This window comes from Dipteris shenzhenensis, chromosome 12 (genome assembly GCF_047967505.1).
Source record: "Dipteris shenzhenensis isolate YYH24624 ecotype China chromosome 12, Dip_SZ_1.0, whole genome shotgun sequence".
In the NCBI taxonomy this organism is placed as follows: domain Eukaryota; kingdom Viridiplantae; phylum Streptophyta; class Polypodiopsida; order Gleicheniales; family Dipteridaceae; genus Dipteris; species Dipteris shenzhenensis.
In genome coordinates, this window is record NC_141607.1 from 30,968,544 (window position 1) to 30,993,610 (window position 25,067).

General features: G+C 45.0%; 1 protein-coding gene across 3 annotated transcripts in view; it reads right to left on the reverse strand.

Moving 5' to 3' along the window:
- The window catches only part of LOC147896084 (phosphoinositide phosphatase SAC7-like), a 169,867-nt gene extending 149,155 nt beyond the window's left edge, over positions 1–20,712 (reverse strand). For 2 of the 3 annotated variants that reach the window (XM_087382441.1, XM_087382439.1), the window contains exons 1-2: positions 20,310–20,712; positions 18,862–19,043 (exon numbers count right to left, since the gene is read on the reverse strand). In XM_087382441.1, coding sequence (XP_087238567.1) covers positions 18,862–19,006 — 145 coding nt within the window. In that variant the 5' untranslated portion in view covers positions 19,007–19,043; positions 20,310–20,712. Of the gene's footprint in view, positions 1–18,861; positions 19,044–19,719; positions 19,926–20,309 lie in introns of all 3 variants that reach the window. The other variant, XM_087382440.1, reaches the window with a different exon arrangement.
- Positions 20,713–25,067: the final 4,355 nt, after the last annotated feature.

Here is a 25,067-nt window from a genome sequence, read left to right on the forward strand (position 1 = left end):
CCAAATCCCAAGTAGCATTCTTCATCAAAGAATCCATCTCTGACTACATAGCCTTCTCCCACTTATGCTTGTCATTCCTAGACATAGCATCCTCAAAGCATGAAGGCTCACCACAATCTGTAAACATGACATAATCTAGAGATGGAGCATATCTCTGTGGAGGTCGTGAGACTCTAGTGGAACGTCTCAACACTTGCTTACCATGAGCATCTTGCCGTCCCAACTGGTTTTCCTGCATAACCTGAGGTTGTCCACCTAGATGTGGCTCTCCCACCTCACGATCTATGAATTGTCCATGCCCTGCATCATGTGGAACAGGTTGTGCATGCCTCTCATATGGTGGTTGTCCATCCTCTTGAAACACCACTCTGCGTATCTCAACAGTCCTTTCTAGCTTCTTGTGCATCTTGTCCTCATTAAAGATAATATCATGACTGCGTACTATCTTCCTAACCTCTGGATCCCACAATCGGTATCCCATCTCGCTTGAATCACCATATCTAAGAAAAATGCACTTCCTTGACCTTGGGTCAAGCTTGCTGTGTTTTTCCTTAGGAATATGAGCATAGGCTTCACAGCCAAATACACAAAGATGCCCATAAGATGGTGGCTTGCCTGACCAAACCTCTTCTGGCACTTTCCCATCTAGTGCCTTGCTAGGCGATCTATTGATAAGATGTACTGCTGTCTTGATAGACTCAGCCCAAAAGCCATGAAGTAAACCGGCATTAGAAAGCATGCTTATATTCCTTTCTTGAATAGTTCTATTCATCTTCTCAGCAACCCCATGTTGGAAAGGTCACCTCCCCATCTGTAAGCCCCCAAATAAGGAGAGCGTGGGGGAGGGAGACCTAGGGCAGAAGATGCCCAGAGAAGAAAGAGAGAGGGGGCTGCCACATGGGCAGCACCTCACAAGAGAAGAAAGCTGCAAAGGACGGAACCTGTGGAAGAAGAAGAAGGCGGGGACAGCAAGCCCTAGTGCTGACCTGGCAGGGCGCGATGACATCAGCAGTGTACGGCGCAGGACACGTGGCTGGGAAGAGGGCCTGGCAGAGGCGCAGATATGGCAGGATGTGCAGGCCCAGATCTGCAGCAGGAACTGTGGCTGTCAGTGGGCAGGAGGTAGGCCTTTTATAGGCTGGATACCTGCCTTGAAAGGAGGGCCAAGGACCCTGAAAGTGTGGGCCAAAAGCCCTGGGGGGTGTGCCCTTTTAGGGTGAAGCGGAAACACGTGGAGGGGAGTCGATCAAACAGCAGGAATGGCGGGTGTGAATGCAGAGACGAGGGCACACCACAACCCTCAAGAATGTATATTAAGATAGGATAGGCATTTGGGTGGAACCGGTTCAAAGTGAACCGTGTTCACACTGTGTATGAAGTGGCACAGGGCCTTAACCCCAACAACCTCCCACCTGAAGGCAATGTGCCTCAAAAAAAAAATTACAGCAAGTACATATAAAATGTACAAGGCCTATCCAACACCCATCAATGTCCTGCAATGTGCAAACCGCTCTGCTAGCAAGGGCTTAGTGAAGAGATCAGCAGGGTTATCATCAGTATGGATTTTGACAAGTTCTAACAACTTGTCATGCAATACCTCACGAATAAAGTGGTACTTAACATCAATGTGCTTGGTCTTCTGATGAAAGACCGGATTCTTTGCCAACATAATAGCACTCTGGCTATCACAATGCAAAGAAGGAATATCCCCTGAAAAACCCAAGTCTCCCACCAGACGTGAAAGCCATATGGCCTCCTTGCAAGCCTCAGTGGCTGCAATATACTCTACCTCCGTGGTAGACAATGCTGTGCATCTCTGTAACCTGGATATCCATGAAATAGCACCACCTGTGAAAGTAAACACGTAGCCCGTGGTGGACTTACGATTGTCTACATGCCCTGCATAATCTGAATCTGTGTATCCATACACTTGTGCATCTTGCTTGCCAAAACATATGCACACATCTTGAGACCCCTTAAGGTATCTCAATATACCCTTAATTGCCTCCCAGTGTCTCTTACCGGGGTTAGCCATATATCTACTGACTACTCCCACTGCAAAAGCAATATCTGGTCTAGTGGCAACCATGGCATACATCAGACTGCCACATGCAGAAGCATAAGGAATTTCGGCCATATTAGCCCTTTCATCATTTGACTGAGGGCTGTCCTTTTGGCTGAGTTTCAAATATGGAGGCAATGGTGTGCTCAAAGCCTTTGCCTTATCCATATTGAACCTCTCCAGAACTTTGCTAATGTACTCTTTTTGAGAAAGATAGAGTAAACCCTTTGACCTGTTCCTCACAATTCGCATACCAAGAATGTGATTTGCATCACCAAGATCCTTCATGTCGAAGGTTTTGTGCAGTTTTGCCTTCAAGGCATTCATATCAATAGATGAATTCCCAGCAATAAGCATATCATCCACATAAAGAATGAGTATAAGAGGACTACCATCTCTTGTCTTCCTAGTGTAGAGGCAATGATCATGATCAGACCGTCTGAATCCTTGTGCTTTCATGAAAGCATCAAACTTGTGATACCACTCTCTGGGTGCCTGCTTGAGGCCATAGAGACTCTTCTGCAATTTGCATACAAGCCCTTCTTTACCCTTGACTTGATATCCCTCTGGTTGCTGCATATAAATATCCTCATGAAGGTCTCCATGAAGGCAGGCCGTCTTCACGTCCATTTGGACAAGATCCATGTCCTGAAGCAACTAAAGCTAAAACAGTCCTTAATGTAGTCATCTTGACTACAGGAGAAAAAATTTCATCAAAGTCAACTCCCTTTTCCTGCTTGAACCCCTTAGCAACTAATCTTGCTTTGTACTTGGGCTTAGCATCCCCTGGAGTGATCTTCAACCTATAAACCCATTTGCATGGTAGGACTTTCTGGCCTGTAGGCAGCTGCACTAGATTCCATGTCTGATTCTTCTCAAGAGATTGCATTTCTGAAGCCATGGCTTTCTGCCAATTCTTTGTGTCTTCCCTCTTCATGGCTTCTTTAAAGCACGAGGGCTCACCACAATCTGTCACCATGATGTAATCATCAAGTGCATTTACCCCTGGAACAAACCTATCAGGCATACGAGACACCCTGGTGCTCCGCCTAACCCAACCATCTTGATTAGGTGGCTGATTTACTTGCAGTTCCTGCATATTTTGGGGTTGTACAGCCTGCTCTAGAAGCACATCTTGCTGAATCTCAGGCTGCATTTGTGGTTCTTCCTGTGGAGGATAATATGGAGCATTAAAAGCTGGAGGTGGCTGCTGATTTTGACCATTTTGGACAGCATTTTGATTGGCATTTTGTGGTTGTGCTGAAGGTCCTTCCTCCTCAAAAATGACTCTTCTCACTCCAATGATATTGATAGGCTGTTTTTGCATCCTATCTTCTCGAAAAATCACATCATTGCTCCTCACAATCTTGTGAGATTCAGGGTCCCACAACCTGTAACCCATCTCTCCATTGTCACCATACCCAAGAAAAATACACTTGCGTGACTTTGGGTCTAACTTGCTGCGTATTTCCCTTCTGATATGCATAAAGGCCTGGCAGCCAAACACCCTGAGATGTTTGTAAGAGGGTGGCTTTCCGGACCACATTTCTTCAGGTACCTTCAAATCCAAGGCACGGTTGGGTGACCTATTGATGAGATGTACTGCTGTCTTAACAGCTTCTGCCCAAAAACCATGGGTCAATCCTGCTTGTGAGAGCATGCTGAGAGTCCTCTCTTGAATGGTCCTATTTGCCCTTTCAGCCACGCGATTTTGTGGAGGATTGTAGGGAGCGGGCAACTCCCTCTTTATCCCCTTCTCATCACAAAATGTAGTAAATTCCCTTGAGAGGTATTCCCCTCCATTATCAGACCTGAGGCATTTGAGCTTCTTTCCTGTCTGATTCTCAACAAGTGCCAACCAAGTCTTGAAGACTTTGAACACATCACTCTTATGCTTAATGGGATAGACCCATATCTTCCTTGATGCATCATCAATAAAGGTGACAAAATACTTGGCACCGCCCAAAGAAAGATTGGGCATTTCACATACATCTGTATGTACTAAAGTTAGGACTTCTTGTTTAACATTTCCAGCCTTTTTATGAGCTGATTGGTTATGTTTGCCATAAACACAATGATCACATGCTGAAAAATCAGAAAAATTAAGTCTCGGCAAGTAACCCAAAGAAGACAATACTTTCATTCCTTTCTGGCTTATATGGCCCAACCGGCTATGCCACAATGAAGTGTGTGGCTGCTCAGTCACATGGATTACATTAGCATCAACACCCTCAACATACAGTGGATACAAGGTGCCTGATTTGCAGCCCTTGGCCACAACCATATTTCCCTTAAGCACCTTCCACATAGAATGACCAAATTGGGTGAGATACCCTGCATCATCAAGCTGCCCAGTGGATATCAAGCTCTTCCTGAGCTGTGGCACATGTCTCACATTGTGCAATACAAATTCAGAACCATTTGGGAATTTTAAATGTACATCCCCAATACCAACAACGTCACAGGCATAATCATTCCCAAGTTTCACGCATCCTTTCTTCCCTGCATCATACGAAGCAAACCACTGCTCATGAGGAGTAACATGATAGGATGCACCTGAGTCTAACAGCCAATCCTGTGCATATGAGCCATCATTGGCCACAAGAAAAGAACTATCACCAGAGGAGGCAACAAGTATGACATCGTCATTATCTTCATCACTGCTAATCACTGCATTGAGCTCCTCAAGTTTAGCCTTGCCCTTGGTGTCTTTGGCATCTCTTTTCGCATCTTTGTCCTCTTCTTTTCTTTCCTTATCCTTGCCTTTGTTTTTCAGCTGAAAACCGTCCCTTTTAATATGCCCTTTCTTATGGCAGTAGTGGCATTCAAGGTCCTTCCGAGGACGGGACTGACTACGAGATTTCCCTTTATTTTGGTTTTCCCCTCTATTTTGCTGCCTACCTCTACCCACAGCCAATGCACTTGCATTCTTATTTTCACTGCTATTCTTACGCCTCACCTCTTCCTGCAGAAGAGCGCTTTCCACATCTTGGCATGACAATCCTGTGAAAGCAGGGGCTGAATTGCTGATGGCTGTAGCAAAAGTATCCCAGCTGTCAGGAAGGGTACTCAAGAGAAAAATGGCCTTCACCTCATCATCAAAATTCATTTTCTGATTTGTGAGTTGGCTGAATATAGAGTGAAACTCATTTAGGTGAAGTGAGAGGGCTGTCCCCTCTTTCATGCTTAGTTTCATAAGCCTCTTCAACCAAAACACTTTACTAGCTGCACTCTGACTCTCGAAAAGGGACTCAAGTTTTTTCCATATGCTGTAAGCAGTGGCTTCATTCTCTACATTGAAGTAGATCTTCTTTGAGATGGTCAAAAGAATGGTACTTTTGGCGTTCTCATTCATGGTTTCCCACTGAAGGTCACTAACTTCATCAGGCTTGATCCCTTTATACTTGATAGGCATATTTTGATCTTTCTGGACCAACACATTATATATTTGGTTCTTCCAATAAGAGAAATTTGCATTCCCTTCCAACTTCTCAATATTCCAGTAGTTGCCTTCGTTGCTTGAAGACATAGTGATAAGCTGAAGTAGAAAAAAATAAATACACCTAAGGCACAGAGGGCCTCAAAGTCACGTACTGTGACTAAATGCAGTGTTGTCCACTCTCCAAAACTGATTGCAAAATCTCATCTTTTGTCACTGCATTTGACACATAGACGTGTAAATCCCGTTCCAAAACTGTTTACAGCTGCCAATAACACCAATTTGAGCAGAAGCCCTTTGTTTTGGCGTCTATTGAAGAAAATTATGTCAAATAGGTACCCACAAGTGCATACAAGCACTCTAACGTCAAAAGCCCCAAATTTGTTGCATGAAATTTCTCCAAATTCGGAGAATGCACTACGATGGAGAAAAGCTGTGAGCTGTAGACGTCTTCTTTCGAACGGAGATCCACTCCTGTAGCGTCGAAAGTGCAGGCTCTGTGTGTTGCTCTGCTGCGCAGCAGCACTTGCGACAGCCGATCACTTGCTTTACTCCCCTGAAGACCTCGAGTCAGAAAACAGGCTCTCTGCGCTATTTGACGCCTGGAACGAAGGACGTTGACGGAGCTCTGCGGTTTGACACCTGGAACGAAGGACGTTGACGGAGCTCTGCTGTTTGATGTCTGGAACGGACGTTTCGCTATCGTCAAAGCGTGGTGCCTCACCCGCTTTGCAAGCCTCACGAACGAGGAGTTCCAATCACCCGCTCTGCAAATCTCACGAACGAAAAGTTCTTTTGTCTGAGCCGTTGCAGGGCATCACAGGGAGCGTACGCACAGCGTGCGTTAAGCCTGCTTCACGAGCTACAAACGAAGATGAGCTCTGTGCTGCTGCTGCGTTGCGAGGGAGCATTTGCCTGCTGTCCGAGCGCGAGGTACCCTCAAGAACAAAGATGGCCAAGTCCGTAGCCAGAGCTTCCCGTAACAAGGACTTGACTCGAGGCGTTGGTCGCTGCTCGCGATCTGGCTCTGATACCAGTTGAAGCGGAAACACGTGGAGGGGAGTCGATCAAACAGCAGAAATGGCGGGTGTGAATGCAGAGACGAGGGCACACCACAACCCTCAAGAATGTATATTAAGATAGGATAGGCATTTGGGTGGAACCGGTTCAAAGTGAACCGTGTTCACACTGTGTAAGGGCCTTAACCCCAACATAGGGCTGGACCAGCCACAGACTGGTCGGCCAGTCTGGTCGGCCAGTCTGTAACAGGCTGGTCGGTTTTTTGCCAGCCCCCTTGGGGCCTATAAAAGGAGAGGCCCTGGGCCTCATTTCACATCACTTGGAGCAGCACAAGTACCAGCAAAAAGGAGCAGTAGGAAGCTTGTCTTGGGCCTCATCACTGGAGGAGAAGAGGGCATACAGTAGATGCAGACTTAGCTGAGGGTGCTGCCCACCTAGGCTGGTGCAAAGACAGCAAGGTGGAAGGGATCTAGACGGAAAGTCTACTTACGCTCGAGGTGGAGCACGCGGGCTCAAGTCTAGAGATAGCCAGCAGATAGGAGAAGGACCTTGTGGTAAGATCAGAGGACCACACCATTGGTGGGACTCTGGATCTGTCTATTTTGTATTGTGTCCATATTTGTGGACGGAAATATATATTTTTGATGGTTTCTCTCTCTGGATGGTTCATTGTCTATTGATGAGTCTACACACCTATTGTATGCACACATAAAGAAGTTTGTGATTCCACACCCACACCGCACACTATGTGAGCTCCTGGGCATTACTACAAGTCTTCCGCTACGTGTACCCTCTGTTGGGTCTTTTCTAACATGGTATCAGAGCCCAAGTAGGAGGCTCACAGGTGTGGGAGCCTGAAGGCAGGGACCTTGCTGAAGGACGACCCTGATTCAGCAGCTCTAGGGAATCGACTTCCACGACTGGAGGATTGTGCCCTTGCGAGAAGGAGGGTGACTCAAGTTCAGTTAGGTGCGTTCAGAGTTCTGGTTTACTAAAATTGAGTTTGGTTGACTTTGCTGTGTGGTATAAACAGCAGAGATGTCGACCTCTACAGCCTCTTCAGCCCCTGCTTTCCCTTCCTCCTCCCCCAGTTTTCTCTCTTTCACTATCCCTAATTTTGGAGAGTCTGGGAACTTCGACGGGACTAATTACCCGATCTGGAAAGTGAAGATCCAGAGTCATTTACTGGCTCGGAAGTTGTGGAAGCTGACCACGGGAGAGGAGTCGAAGCCGGAGGACATGGTGGACAGTAAAGGGGAGGTACTCATGGCAGTAGACAGAGAGGAGCTTGAAGCCTCGGAAGAAAGAGATGCCCGTGCCCTGGCAATAATCATAGGGACTACGGCGGACTCCGTTCTTCCGCATATCCAGCTGGCCGAGACGTCAGTAGAGGCGTGGGCCACCCTGAAAGATCTGTACGAGACAGATAACACCTCCCGGATTGTGCTTCTTCAGCATCAACTCTACAATCTTGATATGGAAGAAGGAGATACAATACATAGCCATTTGACGAAGGTCAAGGTGGTTCGGGATCAGTTGGCAGCAATTGGTCAGAAGACAGACTCATGCCATCTGGCCTTGATGGTACTGAGGAGATTGCCTCGGAGTTTCAAAAGCTTTGTTACGGCTGTGACAACGGGACAGAGGACCAAACCTCTGACGTTTGAGGAGTTGTATCCATTACTGCTACAGGAGGAAGCTCGGGAGAAGCTCTACAACGAGGACAAAGACAACAAGGCTTCTGCTAGCAAAGGAAAGGGCAAGCCTAACGGTGGCAAGTCCAATAAAGACAACTCTGACGACGAGGGGACTTCGAAGAGGAAGCACAAGAAGAAGTGTTTCTATTGTGATACGCATGGACATTTTGCAAAGGACTGCAGAAAGAAAAAGGCGGATCAGAAAAACAAACAGGAGTCTGAGTCAGATTCAGAGGGAAAGACCAAAGCAAATGTGGTAATCGAAGAGTTATTCCTGGTGACATCACCGAGTGTTACCGAGGTCAGATATGTTGATCCAGAAATCACAGTAAGGATGTCTGACATAGTCTATAGAGATGTGGGTCGACGAGGAGTCAAATGCCTTTGTGAAGGTGAAGGACAGCATAGAGCGCTTGGTACCTTCCAGGTGTGTGGCTGTTGACACTGACACGAGGGTGGATTCCATGGAAAGCCCTGGGATCTCATGGTCAGATGGATGCTGGAGTTCAGAAGGGGACAGTACAGGATTACACAAGCGCTTGGTGGGTGCCTCAATGAGAGTTTGCTTTCAGAGCGAACATTCAGGCAGTACAACAGTCTGGTATGTATTTGATATTCTGCATTTGAGCCTTTATAGCATGTTGTGGAGAGACTCTGCTCTTCATTTGTCTCGGGTGATAAGAGATTGGAAGGAATTGGCCTTCTTCAAAGGCAGAAGGGGAAGTATTGGTGCTTCTTCAAATCTCGAACGCAGATTGCTAGAAGGTGATGGACAAAGAGTACTGAAGCCAAAAGAGTACCTACTTGAGAACTCAGCGAGAGTTCATGGTCTAGGTTATCTTGAGATATTCATGGGTTGCAGACCTTGCCAAAGGAAGGACGGGTTGAAACAGACCCTCAGAGCATGGTGCCTGGAAGACTCCAAGTTGTTCACTCATTATGAGGGGGACGACTGGAAGATCGTGACGGCTGGATTGCTCGAGTTCAGAGGCGGGAACGTGACTGAAGGAGGTGGTGCCAGGAGGTGCTACCAAAGATGGACCTGTGTACCAGGATGGTGTGCGGAAGCAGAACCGGACCTGGTGGAGCACGAGCCACTGGATGAAAAGCCAGGAAAAGATTTCGACACCGAAAGGTTCCAGAGGACTACGACCAAGGAGTTACTGGAGCATCTTCATCGACGTGTTGGCATTGGGTTGAGATGTGTCGGTGAGAGGGGGTGTTGGAAAGGTCACCTCCCCATCTGTAAGCCCCAAAATGAGGAGAGCGTGGGGGAGGGAGACCTAGGGCAGAAGATGCCCAGAGAAGAAAGAGAGAGGGGGCTGCCACATGGGCAGCACCTCACAAGAGAAGAAAGCTGCAAAGGACGGAACCTGTGGAAGAAGCAGAAGGCGGGGACAGCAAGCCCTAGAGCTGACCTGGCAGGGCACGATGACATCAGCAGTGTACAGCGCAGGACACGTGGCTGGGAAGAGGGCCTGGCAGAGGTGCAGATATGGCAGGATGTGCAGGCCCAAATCTGCAGCAGGAACTGTGGCTGTCTGTGGGCAGGAGGCAGGCCTTTTATAGGCTGGATACCTGCCTTGAAAGGAGGGCCAAAGGACCCTGAAAGTGTGGGCCAAAAGCCCTGGGGGGTGTGCCCTTTTAGGGCTGGACCAGCCACAGACTGGTCGGCCAGTCTGGTCGGCCAGTCTGTAACAGGCTGGTCGGTTTTTTGCCAGCCCCCTTGGGGCCTATAAAAGGAGAGGCCCTGGGCCTCATTTCACATCACTTGGAGCAGCACAAGTACCAGCAGAAAGGAGCAGCAGGAAGCTTGTCTTGGGCCTCATCACTGGAGGAGAAGAGGGCATACAGTAGCTGCAGACTTAGCTGAGGGTGCTGCCCACCTAGGCTGGTGCAAAGACAGCAAGGTGGAAGGGATCTAGATGGAAAGTCTACTTACGCTCGAGGTGGAGCACGCGGGCTCAAGTCTAGAGATAGCCAGCAGATAGGAGAAGGACCTTGTGGTAAGATCAGAGGACCACACCATTGGTGGGACTCTGGATCTGTCTATTTTGTATTGTGTCCATATTTGTGGACGGAAATATATATTTTTGGTGGTTTCTCTCTCTGGATGGTTCATTGTCTATTGATGAGTCTACACACCTATTGTATGCACATAAGTAAAGAAGTTCGTGATTCCACACCCACACCGCACACTGTGTGAGCTCCTGGGCATTACTATAAGTCTTCCGCTACGTGTACCCTCTGTTGGGTCTTTTCTAACACCCCATTCTGAGAAGGATTCTCAGGAGTAGTCAGGATTCTCAGGAGTAGTCAACTCCCGCTTGATGCCACGTAGCTCACAAAAATTCTTAAATGCATGAGAGGTATACTCTCCTCCATTATCAGTGTGCAAGCATTTGAGCTTCTTGCCCAACTGATTTTCAACAAATGCTAAGAACTTTTGGAATGCATCAAAGACATCCCTCTTCTTCCGAAGAGGATAGACCCACACTTTCCATGTAGCATCATCAATTAAAGTAGCAAAGTAAGAAGCACCACCCAATGAGACAATAGGCATAGGTCCACACACATTACTGTGAACCAACTCCAATGGTTCAAGCCTCTTCTTGCCCAAAGATTTTTTATGTGAACACCGTGTTTGCTTCCCATACATGCAATGCTCACACATGCTAAAATCTGAAAAATTAAACACGGGAACATACTGCAAACCAGAAAGTATCTTCATTCATGTCATGCTCAAGTGTCCCAACCGACGATGCCACAAAGAGACAAATGGCTGCTCGGTCACATTGATTACATTATCTCTTATGCCTGACACATGCATTGAGTACAATGTTCCATGCTTGGAACCTCTAGCAATCACAAGTGACCCTTTGCTAATTTTCCATGTATTGTTGCCAAAAAACACATGATAGCCATCATCATCAAGCTGTCCCGTACTTCTCAAGCTCTTTTTCAGATTTGAAACATGCCTAATATTATTGAGTACAAATGTAGAACCATTAGAAAGAGACAAGTGGATAGCTCCCACTCCAACAATGTCACATGGATAATCATTTCCAAGTCTCACGGTTCCTTTTCTTCCTGCATCATAAAAGGTAAACCACTCCCTATGTGGAGTGACATGGAAAGATGCTCCTGAGTCTAGTATCCAATTCTATGAAAATGCATCATCACTAGTCACAAGAAAAGCATGCTCAAACATAGAGGCATAAAGAATGTCACCCTCATCACTATCGTTACTTATGGCATTCACTTCCTCTATATTGACCGTGGATTTCTCTTCCTTCTTGGGCTGCACATTAGCTTTGCCTTTGCCTTTGCCTTTATCGTTCTTACATTTGTAGCAATCCTTTTTGAAATGGCCTTTCTTCCCACAATAGAAGCATTCCAAATCCTTTTTGGCATGGGATTTTCCTCTAGATTTGCTTCTAGACTTGCTTCTACTTCTAGCATGGTATTTTCCCCTTGAATATGACCTCCCTCTCACATTGAGAGCACTTGAACTTTTAGTTCCAGAATTGTTCTTTCTATTTACCTCCTCAGTGAGAAGGCTACTCTCAACATCACTGCTTGTCAGGCCTCCTGCACGGGCTCAATTGCTTATAGCAGTCCTAAAAGTGTCCCAACTTTCCAGAAGGTTGACCAATAAGAACATTGCCTTAACTCAGTCATCAAAGGCAATTTTCTGAGCTGAAAGTTGACTAAAAATTGTGTTAAACTCATTTAAATGGCTAGACATCGAAGTCCCTTCTTCCATGCGAAGATCTATGAGTTTCTTCAGCCAATACACTTGACAAGCGGCACTCTGCTTCTCATAAAGATCATGCAACTTTATCCACACACCATAGGCACCACCTGCAGCATCTTTCACATTGAAATACACCGATTTTGAAAGTGTGAGCATGATCGTAGAGCGTGCAAGCTCATCTAATTCCTTCCACTCTTCATCATCTTCCCAATCCTCTGGCTTTATGCCTTTGCGTTTTATAGGCTTTACTTGCTTCTTCTGCACCAAAACATTGTAGATTTGCTCCTTCCAATAGGAGAAGTTTGTGACATCCAACTTCTCAATGTTAAATAATGCATTCTCTGATGCCGAAGCCATCACAATGGATGACAGAACAACCAAGATACACTGCACCAATGTACCAAACTCAAGCCCAAAAAATATCAACTGCAATACCTCAGGGCATCCCAAAACTAGCCAATAGTTTTTGCACGGTAGCTCCGATGCAACAAGTGTAAACAGAAGAAATGTAGCTTGTAGAAAACTCTACAACTTCTCAGTTTACAGCAAGTCCAAAATCCTTAACTGATTTTTCAAAATTTTCTGTTGAAAACAGCCACTTGCTCAATTTGTACTGCCGTCACAAGCTGCAGACCGCAACTCTCTGCTGTTTTGCAGGTCTGATAACTTTTGACAGATAATCCAGATAAGAAAACTTTCAAAAGCAAAGTTGTAGCCCTTGAAACAGTCTACAACTTCTCTGTTCAACTCAGATTCTGAATCCTAACAGTTTGAGAGATATTCTCTCCTGAAAGTGACTTGTAGAGCATAAACCATGCATTGACTGTTACATCAAGAGCATAAACCACTTTCTATAATTGCATACCAGAGAATAAAAAATGCCTTGCAAGTGCCCCCAAAATGCATTTACCACGTGCTTGGCCTCACTGCATATGAGCATCCATTTAGGCATCAAATATATACATTTGCCACTCACCAAGCATCCAACTTAGTGCCCCAAAAGTGCTTGCACAAGTCAAAAAAATTGCTTTTGTTGCTCCAAAAGTTGCATTAGCTCCCAAATATGATAGTCAATGATGTAGTATTCACATCCAAGATTTGTGGTGCTTCCACACGCTATAGGTGACCTTCCAAAATGACAAAGCAAGGCTTCCTGTAACAATTCCAGCCACTGTAGATGGCTGGCTTGTTCCCAAATGAACTTCTAGCTCCGTGGAAAGCTAGAATATATAGCAAACAATTTTTAGAGCCTAATAGAGCTCAATTCGGAGCTTCCCATGTTGAAACAGAACACTTTTACTATACCAGACTGTCAAAAAACTGCTTGAAGAAATTTCCAGCCTGCTAGTGTGTGCTTAAAACTACCATTTATAACTCCTCCAAGCTTGCTACAATGCTCTGAATTGTCGATCAGGTGCCCAACTAGTATCCAAAGTTTGGGAAAATCTCAAACAAGCTTCCAGATGCAGGAAAGAAGCCCGCAACCATGTGTACCTGAGATTTTTCGATTGCAGTTCTGTAGGTGTAGGAACAGCCTGTAGCATAGATAACTCACAAAACACAACTCATTACAGCCTCGTTTTGGATCATTCTAGGCTGGAGTTACTGCAAAAACTCTTCATGTAGCAAGGCAAGCTGAAGAACATCTTGTTTGCAGTAGAAAAGCTTGAGAACTCCTTGTGTACAGCTCAATTTTGTCCCTTGAGAGTTGAGAAGCAGTTCAACAAGCTTGTGGGAAGATAGAACAGGATCCCGAGAGCTTTTCTAAAGCTTCTATAGTGAAAAACGAGCTGTTCTTGAAGAGGAGAAACTGTCCTATGCTTCGCATTGCTCTTCAAGAAAACTGCTATGTAACAAAGATGAAGATGCAGCTCACGAACGAAAACTCCACAAGTTTGTGGATGAGATCTCCACCGAAGCACGGAAGTCCCTTGCAATCCTTGGCAATCTCCGTGGTGGCGATGTCCTCACCAACCTCGTTCTGCAAATGCCTCTCCCCCATACACCGTGAGCTTTGATACCAGTTGATGAAGAGGAGGTCTTATCGGAGAGCAACAAAGAAAGGGAGAACACCGAAGATTGTGGGTGCTGACTCACCCAAATCAAGGTCAGCTCTTATTATGTATGTATGGTACAAAGGGGTATATACTGGGCCATTGGCCTTTACCCCAACACACAGGAGGCTGGACGGGATGAGAAATGAGGGCCTAGAGGCCCCCTATTTATAGAGCTGGAAGGGCTCAGCCAACCTGCCCAAAATAGCCGACTTTATAGTCGCCTGTCTTGGGGCTGATTGGCTGGTCCCTTGGCCCCATAAAAGCAGCCCTAGGCCCCATAAAAGCTGGCCTAGGGAGGGATGCAGGGTAGCCTATAAAGGCAGCCCTTCCCCTGCCATTCCCTTTCACTTGTTCCAGCCCTAAGGGGACCCAAAAGGGCTCCTACCCTAGGCTGGACATAAACCTATCTCTAATCCTAAAACGGAAACACTACCCTATTGTTCTCCAGTGGGTACCAGTGAACAAGGGCCGATCTGTCTAACCTGACCTAAGGCTAAGAGATTGACTTACGTAGCTTGTGCCTGGCTGTCCCTGGACAAGGGCTCACAAAGGGATCACAGCATACGTCCTATTAGGGAACTATTACGCGCTTGTTGATGTAGCTAGTGTGTCACATTGCACCCAAGTGCAGGGGTGCATGTGACAGAACTATACATGAAGTATGTAGTTTTCTGGGTCTTTGTTCCTATTATGGGAGATTTATCAGGCACTTTGCTCATATAGCTGCTCCACTTCATGATTTGACTAATAAGAATGCCTTACTTGTCAAAAGGTTAGTTTGATAGACGGAAGGCACCTACCCTTTTGATGCCTCTTCATGTGCCCCAGGCACCACAATATCTTTGATTTGCCATGATCAAAGACAAGGAATAATGGGATATGGAGTTTATACACAAATTCAGCAAATAGACCGTTACACAAGACCATTAAGGTAGACCACATGGCCAAAGTTTTCCAGGCCCAGATCTCTAAGCACCATGGTATGCCAAAGTCCATTGATAGTGACCGAGATCCCAGAATAACCAATCTATTCTGGAGAGCTTTATTTGAAAATATGGGGAACAGCTTGAATTTTTCTTCTTCTTTCCATTCCCAGACAGATCGCCAAAATGAGGTAGCAAATTCAACTGTGTTAGACCTTTTGAAATGCTATGTGGCTGAACAGAAATCAAATTAGAAAAGTACCTTCCGCTAGTGGAGTTTGCATAGAATAATACGGTTCATAGCTCCACAAGAAAGGCCCCATTTGAGGTCATATACGGAAAGGTGATTCTACCACCAATCCTAAGGATCAAAGATGAGATATTTGCAGCTGATCACTATGTTAGGGATCTCCAGACAACATTCAGCCAAGTGCGGACAGCGATAGAGAGATCTCAGAAGAAACATAAGAGAGCTGCAAATAAGCACAAAAGACAGCTAGACCTCGAGGTAGGGGATTGGGTACTTTTAAAGTTTGAGAAAGCTAGGCTCTGCAAGTTTAAGGGCAAGGAGAAAGTGTATGCCAAGCTGTCTACCAAAGTATTATGGACCCTTCCGGGTCACAGACGAAATTAATGAGGTAGCATACAGGCTACAGTTGCCAGAGCACTGGAAGATTCACAATGCCTTTCATGTGAGTCTTAAAAAGATATCAAAGCCTAGAGCCTACAAAACCTATATTGGAACATCCACCAAAAGTGGATGAGTTGGAGCAAATCCCCCAGCCAGAGTAGATTGTGTATCATACGGTACGCAAGAATAAGGCAAGGTACCTTGTCAAGTTCAAAAACTATTCGGCACTAAATGCCAAGTAGATGGAGGAAGACATGCTGCCTGACTATCAACAAGTTTTGGATATTTACAAAGAGGCTTTTCACTGCTCGTTAGAAGCCGAGGGGATGTCACTAAGTTGTAAATACTCCAAGTAAATATAAAGTTGACCTTTTATTTCACCACGGTCAAAGAGTTCTTTCTTTATTTTGCTATGGTCAACTTGGTCAAAGCATTGACTTCGGTCAATGAGGCTTGACTTGGGTCAATGAGGCTTGGTGTGGGCCAAAGGGGGGTTGACTTTAGTCAACCAAGATATTCTAACCTCGACGGGAGAGATTTGATTAAGATTAAGAAGCCTTGACTATCGGTCAAAGCCCTTAATTATGATGGGGACGTCCACAGAGACTAGGATTAGTCTAAGATGCATGCAAGAGCCAACAATTAATGGGTGCCATGGTTAATTGGTTTGAATTAATTGTGCAGTTCTAAGAGGGCTTCATGGCATGGAGCACTGCTATTTCCAAGGAGAAGCCTACGCCTGCTGTGACCAAGGGGCTTGAAGACTGTAGAAGATGCCACTTTATGGCATGTAACAAGAATTGCTACAGGTGGCAATTGCCAATTCTGAGAGCTGGGTCTCTCCACTCCCTTGTAATCTCAGTTTTCATGCTTTGTTACGCAGCTTCATGCTGCAAGCTTTATACTCAAACTTTATCAAATAATAAAATACCGGGGGGGGGGGGGGGGGTCCCGCCATGTTGTTCTAGACCCTAGACCCTAGTATTTGTGTATTGTGTGCATGAATGTCTCTCATTTCTCCCTCAACAAATTAAAGAAATTGGGCGGTATGATTTCATTTCGATTTCACCAAGAGTTAATGAATTGAGTTTTACTCAATTCCAAAATGATGTCCTAGAGTCCTTAGCAAGAAAATGTGAGTTTTATCCTCACTTTTCTGAAATAAGGAAAGCATTTATGAGGAGGGATCCAACACGTCGAGGAGCTTTCATGAAGAGTCACATGGTAATGGTAACATACCATGGGGTGGTGATAAATTGGGAAAAAATTAGGATTAAGGACAGCTACCTGCTCTACAAAGGTAGAGTATGTGTCCGGAGAACAATGACATTAGGCGTCAAATTCTTTTTGAGTGTCATGATAATCCCAATGCAGGACATCCAAAAATTCATAAGACAAATGCACTTCTGGAAAGACAATTCTTTTAGCCTAGAATATATAAGGACATCCAAGATTACATATTAAAATGCCAAAAATTTCAGGTCAATCATCTTATGGTAGAAGGTCTGCTACATCCTTTGGAGATCCCATCTAGCAAATGGGAAAGTATCTCCATGGATTTTATTATTGAATCAGCTAGGACACAAATGGCTATTGAATATCGGTTGACAAAGATGGCTCCATTTATTGCAACCAATGAAATAGGTTAACACTCTTGAACTAGCAAAGCATATTTATAGGTTTTATGGGCTATCAGCCAGTATTGTTAGTGACCAGGATAGAAAAATTTATCAATCATTTTTGGGAGCTGTTTCTATGAGGTTGGAAACTACTTTGAATATGAGCACTCTGGATCATCCACACATTGATGGTCAAACTGAAAAGGTCAATCACGTCATTGAGGATATGCGTTGGGCATGTGTGAGTAAAAGGCAAACTAATTGGGAATAGTATTTGCCCATATTAGAATTTGCATATAACAGTGCCAAACATTCAACCAAAGGTTTTTGTCCATTCATGATGACGTACAGATTTCAACCTAGAGCCCAAATTGCAGTGGGACTCCAAAAAGAGAAGATTCAAGCAACCAAAGACTTTGTTGAAGATATGAATCAAATGCTTAAATTAGCTAAAGCAGCATTAGAAAGGCTTAAGATATAGCAAGAAGTTATGCAAACCCACCCCGTAGAAAGTTGGAGTTTGAAGAAAATGAGAAAGTCCAACGTTATCCTAAAGACAGGTAAATGCCCAAAGTTGTCTCCTAGGTATTGTGGACCATTTCTAATACTTAAGAGAATTGAAGAACTTGCTTACAAATTAGCCTTACCGAAAGATTATAGAGCAGACTCAATTTTTCATGTAAGTAGGCTTAAAAGGAAGTTAGGGATGATGACAATCTCATTGGAAATGAAATCCTAGTTGAACTCATTGAACATGCATCTTTACCACATGAACCAAAAAAAGTTTTAGATAGACAAGAAAAAAGAACAAGACATTAGTATATATCAAGAATGTCTGGTTAAGGGAATGATAGACTTGAAGAGCATTCAACAGGGAAAGAGTAAGCGATCTCTTGAAGAGGTTTCCCAATTTTGTTTTTGAGGACGCAAACGTTCCTAAGGGTAATTACAAAAACTAATAGCTTGGTTATGGAAAGGCGGGAAACCATGATGGCTCGACGATGTTTGCATAGATGGCACATTGATGGACACTACTGTTTATTGGGCTTGTCATAGTATAGAATGGCAAGGGTCTAGGGGTAATCCTAGGCCTTGGCAACAATCCTGGGGTGGACTAGTAAGGCCCAAGAGGGCATGAAGTTACAAGTCCTTAAAGGCCAATATGGGAGCCAAGTGGCAAGAATCAGGTTAAGGAGAGAACTCCACAAAGGTCTAGAAGGTTACTAAAAAGATAGCTCCAATTAGGTTAAGGAGTTCACGGAGTTCATGGTTGGGAGGAATACGATGCTTGAGCCTTCATCTTCTTGGTAGCACCGTAACCAAATCCCTAGCTTTATTATATAGTAAGACTCCTTTTAAAGCATCCTAGGCTTCATAGCTAATTTCAGATGTCTTATTGCTTAGCCACCATTGTTATCTAAGATTTAAATCCACAGCACAACCAAAAATTGTAGAGTAGTATACAAAGTACAAATTGTGAAAGCAGTCCAGGAGAAAGAATTAAGAGCAAGACTTCTAGGCTCAATACAACACATATTCTGCTTGACAAAGCTACCCTGGCTATCACCAATGCCCTTGCAAGCCAAACAAACAAAAAATGTATCTACTTCATCAAGATACACAAATTTTGCACATTATCGAAAGATGTCTCCTTACTTAGAAGTTGTAACTCTGCCCCCTTCTGACTTATTGCAAGAAGATGAGTATGTCCACCCTCCAAAGGCTCCAGAACATATTGATCCTTATACTCCCACAATCGCATTCGACTGCACAGCTTTTTTTCGAAAATGAAGACACCCATTCCACTTGGAAGTTAAGTGTCCACGTGTTCAACTCACCTGCAGAAACAAGACCATTCAATCCTAAAAAAGCCTTTAATGCCCATGTAAGAACATCCAACGAGCTTTCTTCATGCAAACAGAAAGCTCACCCACTGCACTTATCAACTCGCATATGTACATTAGATGCATGACGGATCCTTTACACAATGGGCAGCCGAACCATGGAGGCCCAGTTGCACGAGGCTGGACATTATGGTTGAACCAGCTAAGAACAATGTGTCAGAGATTGGGGAGCCATAAAGATGAGAGTTTGCAGGGTGCTTTGGAGGACTTACGGTTGAATCTTGAGTGGAGCTTAGCAGAAGCTTATGCAAGAGAATGATGGAGGCAGTTCCAGGATTTCTGGATAGACAATGTGTACTGGAATTTACGTGAGCCATCCACAGGAATTTCTCTACTCAAATGCATTCCACAAAGTTTACAGGTAGAGCTGCATGATTGATAGGTTGAAACAGACCCTTAGTGTTTGGCCTAACATAATCCAGGCTGTTCCTAGTTCATGAGGGGGACGGCTGGATAGCTATATGTCAGTTCAAGGATGGCTTGATCAGATGTGGAGCGCATGAAAGTGGCACTGTGGATGGACCTGATGGTGATACCTAAGCAGCTGGAAGATTCTGGTAGGGACGTGACTGTCTGATTCAGAGAGTTGGTGGACTCAGCGGTGTAGTACCTGGAGCAGCAAGAGATGCAGGCACATAAGCAGTGTTGGGACGCTGATCAAGTGGATGTAACTTATACTGCGGCTGTCAGAGACATATGGTCATCTACCCACATGTGAGCCCCCAATTGAGGATGACATCGGGGGAGAGCAAGCACGGGCTGCCACGTGGGTATGCGTTGGTGTTGCCTACGGCAGCATCCACGAGGGCTGCATGTCTACAGCACATGAACGAGTTAAAAAGTGCTACTACTACCTGTAGAGATTACAGCCTTTTTCCATGTTTCTTTCCTAGATCCTTTCGAAATTCAGAGACTTTATAAGAACACAATTTTGAAGGAATTTATACATAGCAAGAAAACTATTGAAAATATTTGAGACGCTTCTGAAAAGTTCAGAATTTAATTTTCTTTCTCGTTTGAAAAGGAGCAGTTAGACTTCTGAATTCAAATATCAGGAGCATGAATGAAACGAGAGAATTTCTTTGGCTCAATATGGGAAGCCCACAGCGTAGCAAAAATCTTTTTGCGTACCAGGTAAAAAATACACCAAATCTTCAATAGAAGCTCAATTACCAGCAAAGAGTTCATCGATTCACTAACCTGGAAGGACTTGTAAAACACCTTTAAAATTGGGTACTCTGCTGTTTCCGCAGTGCGATGAGCTGACCAATGAATTGATCGATAGAGAGCAGTGAATCAATCGTGGACAAGCCAATTGAATGATGGATGTAGAGCAGCGAATAGGCTGGGCAATGGTCAACGATGGGCAAGCCAAGATCGTGATCTGTAAGGAGCAGCGAAGCAAGCTGGCTAATCGCGAGCGAGTGGGTTGCAAATCATCAAATATGGGCAGGATAAATCGTCATGAATGGAAAGACTGGTAGTGTAGAATGAATGAGCAGGACAAAAAGTAGCAGCAGGAGGCTATGTGGGTGAAATAGGCTGTAATCAGCGAATCTAGATCTATCGCAGTAGCTGGGATTCTAAATTCCTTGTTTGATTAGATCACATAGCTTATGCCTTCAATACACAAGATCACATAGGTTATACCTTCAATACATGATACCTTCATTTTCCTTCTATATCTATCTATATCTATCTATATCTATATCTATACTTCTATATCTATATCTATATCTATACTATTTCTTAAGGAGGGAGAGCTTCACGAGAAGACGCCACGTGGTGCACAAATCGACGTGGCAGAAGGTTGGAGGTCTGGAGGGAGAAGGATGGAGGTTCGAAGATGGTTTGGGGAGGCACAGGAAACACGGTGGCTTGGGAGCAGACTGTGGCGGTAGAAGGATGGAGGTGTGGGACACGTGGTGGCTCGAGAGCATACTGCGGCGGTGAGGCAAGGCAAAGGAGCGCCATGTGGCACCGCACGTGTCTAGACAGACTGCATCAGCATGGCATGGGTCCTTACAACATGCCACTGGCCAGAGCAGTAAAAGCTCTAACGGGTGCCAACTCCAACTCCAGCTCCAATGGCGCGCAAGATGGGACGGTGAGTGGACCAAAATGACACGTGACAATCGCAGGCCGACTTGATGGCAGGCAGACTGGAGGGGGCAAAGGGTAGTCAAGCCCAGTCAGGCGCATGGACTGCAAACGGACGGCAACCCGTAAGGAGGAGGGACTACTACCTGCCACATGTCACGAGGGGAGGGTGGGAGTCTTCAAACTCCATAAACGAAGGGAGCACCGCCATGCCATAACTCCCTCAGACTCCAAAGTCTAGAGTCCCTCTCCCGCTCCCACTCAGGCTGGCATCTAGGCTCTGAGCTCCATTCTCCTTTGATGACGCTGATTGCCTCTATATGGAACATCCTCCGCTTTAACAGTTCTATACTTGCGCCCGTAATTTATCTATTCAAGCAATGCCTATAGACGCGCTCGCTATTTTACGCGTCTATCAAGCGCATCTATAGTTGCTTTGTGTTGTTGTGAGTGCGCACGAAAGCAGTTGTATTCTGATCAGCAGTGGCCATGATGCGGAAGAGGTGAAGGTAGTGTGTGGATGGGTTGGGGAAGGGAGGCAGAGGTAGGTTCAGAGATCGAAAGGCTCTGATACCATATAGGAAATTGTAAGCGGTGCTAAGAAAGAATGAACGAAAACAAAATCATGTATGCAGTAGTATTAGCCAATAGTAGAACGAATAGTAGAACGCTGATCAGACAGGCATACAATCAGAGAATCCTCAGCGGGTATATAACATCTCTCCCTTCCCGTTGATTCTACATCTAACCTGCGCTCCAAGTTTGGCTACCTACCTAATCTACATTCGCAGCATTGCCAGTGCAAGTTGAGAAGATGACTCGTGCTCATCATGGCGACAAAGACGATCACGTCCTCCGTTGTGCAAAGGACACCACCTAGAGATGCATATAGGGACCTCTTGTTTGTCTTATGCACACGTCAACGCTCCACAACTTGGCAGGTCCCCAGCTCCTTTCCGGCAGTCTCCAACATCATGCATGTAGCTCATGCATACAATATGGACGTGGGAGCAACGATTCAAACTCATTTTCAAAGAGACCACATGCTGGATTCACTCAATTTTATTCAACTTATCCTACTAGCCCAAGAGCTCCCTTTTTTAGTCCAAAATTCTTGTAATGCCTTTTGCCATCCCCATCTATTTTCCCACCCCATTCCGCTTGTTTTAAAATGAATGCATCTATTCTATTTTCCCTTCCCCTTCTCCTTGTTTAAGTATGCATGTTTTTTTTCCCTTTTCCCTTCCCCTTCACCCTCTCCTTCTCATTTCCTTTTCCTTCTCTTTCCCTTTCCTGCTTTCCTTCCCCTTCAATTTTCCCCTCCCCTTCCCCTTGTTTCAAAATGAATGCATGTTTGTAATGTTTAATGTATCCATTTTCCCTTCCCCTTCCATTTTCCCCTCCCCTTCCTCTTGTTTCCCCTTCCCTTACCCTTTCCCTTCAAAGTGCTAAAATAGAATGCATGTTTTTTTCTCTTCGCCTTCCATTTTTCCTTTTCCTTCCCCTTCCCATTTCCCTTTTACTTTTCCTTCCCCTCTCACTTTTCCTTGGCGATATCATTTTTGATAGAAGGACCCAATCAAAATAGGTCTTATCTTGACTCATGAGGGGTTAAGAATCGAGAGGTAGAAGAAGAGCAGTTGTGACTGTGTTCTTCCATTAAAAAAATTATATCAAATCTTACTGGGATGTCCTTGGCTACGAGAAGCATCAGTCCTCCATGAATGGGGAACTGATAGATTGACAATCGAGAATTGTGATACCATAGTTAGGGTAAATGTGGGGACAGGAGCTATAAAACCAATTGTGCCTAGAGCATTAGATGACACATCTTCAACTAAGATCTCAAGCAAATCAGCTCCCTTGCAACAACATGCCATAGTAGGTGATTCCCAAAGCAATGTCAATAACTGGATACAAACGTTGGCAACCATTCACAACTGCCATTCATTAGACCCCATCTTCTCACAGATAGATGCTAAGGTGCTACAGGTAGATCCTCCACTCACACATGAAGAACCAATCGATCTAGAGGTGCCATTATTTATGAAACTGAGGCTGAGAGTGCTAAAATTGAAGATCACATCTTTGACAATGACCTAGCCATTCTTCATGCCCTAATGGTAGTCCAGCTCCCAAAAATGGAACCTCCAAAGTTGCAATAACTGCAAAAGTGTTAGATATGCTCAATGCCCCACCCTCTTGGTAACTACTAGTGGTCCAAGGTGCTCAAGTTGTAAGGCCCCCATATGAGCAGAAGCCATGTGTGAGCCCGAGACACTGGATGGATCCTGACTTGCATGTTAGATGAGGTCTATCAATGAGACTATTGATGGTAGAAAGGTGATTGTGTGGGAGCCCCTTATTCTTGTTGGGACCTAGGGCCTGGGGCCTAATTGACCCCCAGTTGGGGGGACCTAGGGGGGCCAGTGGCCCCCCTAGTGGGGGTTCAGGGGCGAGAGCCCCCGAGGCGATAGTATATGAAATATTCCTTGAATATTCCATGGACAACTAGTAGGTTCCACCGACTAGGTTGACTGGTCGGCTCCACCGATTAGGTCGACTGGTCAACTCCACCGACTATGTTGATCCAACTATCGCCCTCATAGCTATAAAGAAGCAACCTCCCCAGTCCATTGTATCATATCAGTTTAGATCAAATCAGATCTTCCAGCTAGTAGCTCCTAAGCTCCACTATGGGAGCGCACGGGTGGACGGAGCCTTCATCTGTACTACATGAGTATTGAAGGAAAAGTTTGTTCCTCTCTAGTTTGTTGTGTACTCTTTATTCTTTGTTAAGTTTTTGTTCCACTACGCTATGTAATTTAACATGATATCAAAGCCCAGGCAGCTCCAAGAATTGAAGTATAGAAGAGAGGTGAGGGCTTCAATAGCATATGGAGTGATGGCAATAGGAAGCAGCTCACATTCAGCAGCTGCTGTTGCATCAACAATCCAGGCGTTAAGGATTCGCCCACCAGTCTTCACTGAAGGCAAGCTAGATGGTACGAACTACACTCTACGGAAGTTTAAAATTACTGCTATTATGGATTCATATGAGATTCTAGAGATAGTATTGGGGATTTTGACCCAGAACCACAAGGAACCCCCAACCTAGCAAATCCAAGGAGTATGATACCTCCTAATGCCGACCTTCTGCGAGCTTGGAAACATAGAAATGCAAATGCTTTGTGCGCCCTGGTTACAAGTACTACTGATAGTGTTTTGACCTTGACTCAGCATACATCTAAGGCAACTGTGGCCTGGAACATATTGAAGAGTTAGTATGAGATGCGGAATCAAACAAGGATCCAGCACTTGGAGAATAAGCTCGCAACTGAGAAGTTTAATGAAGGAGAGACAGCGGAGGTGTTCATAACCCAAATAAAAAATCTGCATGACTAGATGGCTGGTGCTAGGATACAAAAGACTAGCTGAGAGCTAGCTCGGCGGTGTCTCCGGATATGTCCACCAAGGTTTGATGGACTGCTAACAGTGCTTAACACTCAGGTGAGACCCAACCATTGTCATGACTCATTTGATGAGTTCTGTGCTTTACTTATGGAGGAATTGACGCTTAAAGCTTGAGATGGAGGCGGCAATGGGGATGCTGCTTTCTCTGCCATTGCAAAAGGCAAAGGTGGTTCCTCCACCAAAGGTGAGTCCTCTACTAGTGGTGACAAAAAGAAGAAGGGCGGCAAGAAGAAGTTTCAGGGAGAATGCTTCTACTGCAAATTCCCGTCTCAAGAATCTAACCGACCAAAGAATTAGAAAACAATATTCAAGAATATGGGTGTGTGTGTGTGCACGCGCTCATTTCATATACCTCCTTGCCTCTCTTTCCTTGTGTGTGTGTGT